Source organism: Scomber japonicus, chromosome 3, assembly GCF_027409825.1.
Source record: "Scomber japonicus isolate fScoJap1 chromosome 3, fScoJap1.pri, whole genome shotgun sequence".
Taxonomy (NCBI): domain Eukaryota; kingdom Metazoa; phylum Chordata; class Actinopteri; order Scombriformes; family Scombridae; genus Scomber; species Scomber japonicus.
Genome location: NC_070580.1, coordinates 24,290,049 through 24,296,852, shown reverse-complemented (window position 1 = coordinate 24,296,852; position 6,804 = coordinate 24,290,049). Strand labels below are relative to the sequence as shown.

Genomic DNA, 6,804 nt, shown 5'->3' with positions numbered 1-6,804 from the left:
TCATATTTGGTCTGTCTGTTTAGATGACACATGGAAGAAGAGTTAAAATAGATTATTTACGCTTGTAGGAGAAAACAAGACCGTGTTGGGACATCGTCGCTCTCGGGGATTCCCTAATTGGAGAGGAGGCGCAATGCAGTGAAATCGGGACAATGGCTATCAAGTCAAAATATAACTAGTGTTTTAACATGTCTAGGCTATATCAACGAGTCTTATAGACTTTGTAAATGAGTAAAGGTGTGCGTTCACGGTTCCAAAACTGACCTCAGGACCAACCTCTGCTGCTGACATCACTCCTCCCCACAGCTCGTCGCCTCTGCTTGGAGTCCCATCAAGGTCTGAGTCTCCCGCTGTGACCGACGGCGATGCCTCAACACCATTCATTCTCAGGCAGGCACTCAGGACACAAACACACACACACACACACACGCTCGCAGCTCTCCCTGGACAACTTTTTTGAAACGGCATAAAGCGTGATGATGACAGAAGAAAGCAGGGGCAAACGAAGGAAACAAGCCAACCCTAGGAGAAACCGAGGTAAGAAACGCGCAGCGCTGGAAAGTTTGAATAAGTTGGTAAATGATGCAGGCAGATGTTACTGCAGCGGACTGAAACCCTCATGCGAACCGCGCTCATGTCCTCTGGAGTCTCTGGAGAAACTTTGAACACTGCATCTTCCATGTGTAGCAATTTATCTCACTGCATTTTGACTTTTTCTTTTTTGCGTTTATGGTTTGTAACATAACTTGTAGTGATGAGCTGTCAACTTTAGTCAGGTTGCCAATCACTGTCTGGGATTAATATACCTGTGCACGTAAAAGGTGCGAGACAGCCTGTTGTGTCACGTAGACTATGATATTTTGTGAAATATCATGACATATATAGCCTATAATACATTTTTAAATGTGTATTTTCCAAATCAAAAATAGACCATAGATTTAGAAGGATCCACACTGTCATTAAAAAGTTAACGTGAAGTCACAGCCAGACTTTGATTCTGCTGTTTTAACTGAGAAATCTTGCCACTCAGTTTAGTGATGTTGTGCTTCAATGCGTGTTTCTCCTAAAAGCAGGCTTTTTAGTTTTCTTGCGGTTCTTCTTGAAAGCGAACCTGCTCCGAGACTGAAACTTTCAAGGATCTTGTTTCGTTGTCATATGTAGTCCATGGCCCGCGTTGTAACGTGATTTAGCTTTTTAACATCAAGTTTGAGCGAGATTGAAACTGTATTTAACGTTGCGGGTTTTTTGTTGTTGTTGTTTTTACCATAGAAATTAGATTGCATTAGACGACAATAAAAGAGAGCTGATGTGGAATTGTTTATGTGATTTGATAAAAGTTTCATTTTCTAATCACACCTCCAAGGCACTTAAATAAAAAATAGTAAACATTATTCAGTGTTTCAAAATTATGTAGAGATATAAAAAGTGATAACTCATTTAGATGATCTAGTTTTTCCACCAAATAATACAACAGACATTAAAATGTGATGTTTGTTTTAAGAAGTATATGTACAAATGAAATTAAATCTGTTGTACTTGCTGTGAAAGTACATAATACTATAATCTTTTTTAGAACTTTCTCTAATTACTACATGACTATCCTTATCAGTCTCATTATCAAGAATAGATGGAAGGCTTCAGATGACCTTTAAGCTTTGGATGATGTTAGTAATCAGTTGTAGAATGTACTTCCTAAAACACTGCTGAGAGGAGCTTCTAGACAAGACAGTTACTTGAATTTAGAGACTTTGTTGGGACTTTGTTGTACATGCGTGAGGTAATGCTTTATTTTAAAGTGTGTTGCTCTGAGCTCACAAACCCAAGCAATGACACAAACACCTGTGCGTGGATACACTTATAAACATGTGTCCGTCTTTCCTTCTGATGAGGACTGAAAGTTTATGTGAGAATCAGAATCTAATCCTCTTTCTCTAACCCGAAACCCCAAACTCCTAAATTATCCACAACACTGAATGTTTTTGCAACCCTAAATTTCACTTGCAACCCCCTTTTAAATAACCCAAAAGTACACCCAGCCGTAAACCCTTAAACTTAAATAAACCATACTCTAAATTATTCAGATTTTAATGGGGTTAATGGGTAATCTGTGTCAGCCAGTGTCTTTTCAGTGGCTCTCTATTTAAATTCAAAGTTGTTAGGTGCAGTGAAAGTAATGGGATAATCTCCACAAACCTAACCATTATCCTAAATGCAAGCGTAAACTTAGAAAAAATATATAATTTAAGTTGTTCACTATGGTTCTGGTTTCCGGTTTCTTCTTCTTGCAATCACTGAGGATACATGGACACATTGCTGCTTTATTCTTAACTCCAAAAGTTAATGAAAGCAATTGCAAACCATGCTACGTGCTTGTTTGTCTCTGATGTGACATGCAACCACCACAAACTAATTTGCTGTAAGGAGTGTGTTTACTTATATAGTTTATTAGTTTGCAGTAAGTGTTTCCTCATTTTATTGAGAGAGGTGTGAAGCTCGGTGGAGTGTCACCAGGGTGAGATCCTCTCTGACTGCTTAGCATTAACGGGTACTCGTGTGTGCATGCGTACACACACACACACACACACACACACACACACACACACACACACTCTCACCTTTGACTGTCACATAGCAGTTTGTCGACTGACTGCATTCTATTTCTCAAATCAACAGCATCACACTACCGTGAAAGCTATCAGCAAAAAGGCACACTTACTGACAAGGACCTGTCACTTATCAGACTAACAGCAAAAGCAGTCCAGTTCCCTCAATTCCTGCAGTGACCTCAGAGAAGAGATTAACATCACCTCTGGTCAATTTCCAGTCAGTTTTACTGAGTAATGGTGGGATTTGAAGAAGCGTCTTAAAAGTGAAACCACAGTGAAGGAAACTGACAAATTGATAAACTGAAATTTGGAAAACTGTCGTAAATGTCAAGTAAAATATTATGCATTATCTTTAATATACATCTAATATATATCATCCGTTGGCACATTAGTTTGGGCTTTTTCTCTTTTGTATGTTACAAATTAATCTGCATGCATGTCTGCTGGCATGCGTATACATAGCATATGTGTCAGTGCATGTGTGAGGTCGTTGTTCGTGTGTGTGGAGTCTACTTGCTGCAGGTACGTCCTCATGTCAACGTACAAATGTGTGTATTAAAGCTGTGTGGAAGATTTGGAATGTGCTGGGCTGGAGGCAGCTTTGTGAGAAGGGAGTTAAAGGTCCTTGATAAAACCAAATAAATTTGGCAGGCCCGACTCATAAGACAACGATTTGGGGATCTTTTCCAAACCAGAAGAAAGAGAAAAAAACATAGGCTGACTTTTCTTCTCTCTCCAAGGCGCCTATTGATTATGTCTCTGTCTCTTCCAATAAAACTGTCAATGTCCACCAATATCAAACAACGTGAGGAAATTACTACTCTTCGTTCCAGATTGAAAGCAGTCCTGCTAACAGTCCTGGGGCTGAAGAAGGAGAACATATTTATTTGAAATGATGGCCTGTACTTATTGGCTGTGAGTGAGAGATTTGAGTGTGAATTAATTATCTGAGCACTGATATCTAGTAGTTCAACATCCTCCCTTCATGTATACACAGTGAAACCAATGATTTCTGAATCCGAGGAGCCTTTGAATAGGATAATGATTTTTTCCCCCCTCGTAACGGAGATAATGCAAAACACAGGTTTTAATTATCAAAAGTACTTTATTTGGATAACACAGCTAGCACTTTATTATATATGAGCTAAAAACTCTGTAAAAGTTGACGATATGTTTGCAATGATGGAGAAAATGTCTTTTTTTCTCAGATAAAGTAAATTTGTCATTCTTATCCATTAAATTAATTTATTTAAAAATAACTGAAGAAAATAACGTTACGTTTATTTGAGTTTATAGAAGACAGCTTTAACTGAAGACAATGCATTTGGGGTTAAAATGTTTAAGTGCTGTCATTCATTTTAATTCTAGCTGTGTTATGTGTGGGCTTTCCCCTGCCGCAAACTCAGCGGGCATCTTTTCCAGAACGACATCCGCACAACTGATCATACTCATTCAAACTTGTGTCACACGTAGGATTGCATTTCATGAGCACCCTCACAAACATATTTAGTCTCTTGCACTTTATGTTTTGTCAGTCCATCGAAAAACCTCACTATGTTGTTGAGTTGATGTGCCTTTTTAAGAGAGAGCGTTCTCTCTCCCTGTTTCCCTCACTCCCTCTTTCTCGTTTTTCTTCTTTTTTCAAGTGCCAATTTATTTAAACTCCTTTCCCCTTTTCTTCTTTCTCCTTCATTGATTTCCAAACCCCAGTCTTTGTATGCAGCTGGGGCCCAGCTGTGTGTCTGTGACTGTGTATGTGTGTGCATACATGAGTGTGTGTGTTTGTGTGGGTTTTTCTGGCACAGTGCTGCCACAGTGAGCATAGCACACTGTACACAAAGGACTTGGGCAGCAAAAAAGAGAGGGAAAAAGAGAAAGAGAGAGAATAGGGGGGAAAACATTGGAATGAGAGAGACTGACGTGCTTGTACTGTACAGAGTGGAGGGGCTGGGCCTTTTGGACCGGGCCTACTATAACGGCAGATGAATCGGCGCTCTGGGATGAAGGGTGGGGAGAGCGAGACAGCAATGAAGAGCCCAGGCACCACAGTTTATTACCAGGACTCTTCAAGGGGCTCAGCTCAGGCGTCAGGACCAGCGGGTGGGAGGGACAGAGGAGGAAGAAAGAAGAGGAGGATGACAGAGGTGGGGAGCTGATGGGGTTGACAGGGCTGGAGACAGCAAAAACAGCTCTTCGGCGTGAGAAGACAAGACATGGAAGGGTTGAGGGGCATGAGGGGGAGAGAGAAAAGAGACAGGACGGGCGACAGAATGTGGGATAATCTAAGTGTTTCCTCATTTGTTCCTCAATGTTCCCACAGCTCCAAGTGTCACAGATTTCTCCCATCCAAACTCTGTGTGTTTGATGCCAGATCTACACAGCAGTAACGGGGAATCCCTTGATTGAGTCCCTCTGGTATTTTTCACATGTTTATTCAATTATTGCTCATTCTGATGTTTCAGATGTAACCAAATCAGTCCCATGTCTTTACTGTACATTCCTGCCGCGTGGCTGCCACACTGTTGATCCAGTCGGGGAGGAATTATTTGGAAAGATTTGCGGTGCCATTGCAGAATTAATACACACAAAAGGGGTTTCTGCTATATATGCCCTTGCACATGACTTTTTGAAAACTCTTTTGTCAAGTAGTGCATCAAAACAACATTGCAATGAAATGATTTATTTATATTATTATTATATTTTAAGTCCTGTGTACTCCAGGAAAATGAATCAAACTTTTATTCAATCATGTGCAATTTGTTATCTCAGTGGTTGACGGTCAAATCCAACACAGTTCTAAAGGTTTTTAGTTGGGTCTAAAGAGACTATAACAGCACAATAGTTAACACATGTCTCTCTTAGGAACCATGAGCATTGTGACTGTAAGGATCATACTCCTTTTAACTGTGAAGATTACACTAATAGCCACAGAGCTCATGAGGTGTGCACTTTTCACACATTTCACACCCACTACTGTATTTCTGGCAACTTCTCACTCAAAGGCGTTTTATCTGATAGAAAAAGTTTACATGCTATATAGTCTGAAGTTGCAAATTGATTCGTTTTCATTCTTGACATATTCCATTTGCAGTTTTATTAGTACTTTCTTTGTCATTGCTTTGGCAAGACTTCTCACCATTAAGTCTATTTGTGGATCTTCCTTTTGTGCAGACAGCCTGCATATTGTGTGTTTGATATGCTGCACATGTTTGACAGAAGAAAGAGGTTAAAACTATCCAGATAGGCAGGCTCTCTGCACACAATTTATAGATATGTGCTGTTTTATCACACCTCAAATTAAATTTGGAAACCCTGCTTCAGCTGTCATGTATTACAAGGCCCAGATGGGTGGCAGAGAGAGAGAGAGAGGAGAAAGAAAAAGAGACAAGGAGATGAGCCTGGCAAGCAGACCCTCTCAGTTGGCTCAGAGTGTGACAGTATTTGTTACCAAGCGAGCTAGATATAGCAAGGCAGCAGGTTGAAATAGGAACAGCTCGATATCTGGTGTGTATGAGCAACAGACAGGAGTAGGCTGGCATTTAGGAACTACCCTGATCACTTCTAAAGCCAGAAAACCTCACACCTACTGGTTTGAGAAAAGGAGCAGTGTTTGTGGTGTACCAGTTTAACACACCAGTTTACAGTGCAACATCCCTATTCTGTCACTCTTTGTGTCTTTAACTAAGATCATTAAAAAATAATTTCTTTCAATATTTTAAGGCAAATATTTGTATATTTTAAACTTTTTTTTCTACTAATTTTTATCTGTTTTTCCACTCACCATTAGCAACACACACCAACCACTGGACATGGTGTCTAAAAATATTATAAAACTTAAACTGAAAATAAATTGTCAGAAAAGTTTCCACCATCAGTGTTGGAAATGAGTTTTTAGTCATACCTGCCAAAGGGACTGGTCGATGAAAAATCCACCAGCCCAGCATTCTGTTTACCTCCACATACACATTAGTTTCAGTACATTTCGTTAAGATAAAAAGGCAATATGACATTTACTGTGTTCATGGTCACAAACGTTCCCCAGCTTCATTTTCTTTCCAATGACAAATGAGTTGTTTCTGCTTTTGTAGTTGACATACTGGTGACACACAGAACAACTCATCACCACAACCTCAGCATCATACTGTAGCCGCCTCAATCTCCACACCTCTACTTCTTTTTTCACGTGCTTTGTCCTCTT

The 6,804-nt window shown here is 39.9% G+C and overlaps 1 protein-coding gene across 1 annotated transcript in view; it reads left to right on the top strand.

Annotated features, from left to right (window-relative positions):
* Positions 1-474: 474 nt before the first annotated feature.
* Positions 475-6,804, top strand: part of LOC128355892 (zinc finger E-box-binding homeobox 2-like) — a 29,988-nt gene continuing 23,658 nt past the window's right edge. Inside the window, exon 1 of the mRNA XM_053316274.1 lies at positions 475-537. Within this exon, the coding sequence (XP_053172249.1) occupies positions 477-537 (61 nt within the window). The 5' untranslated portion in view covers positions 475-476. The remainder of the gene's footprint in view (positions 538-6,804) is intronic.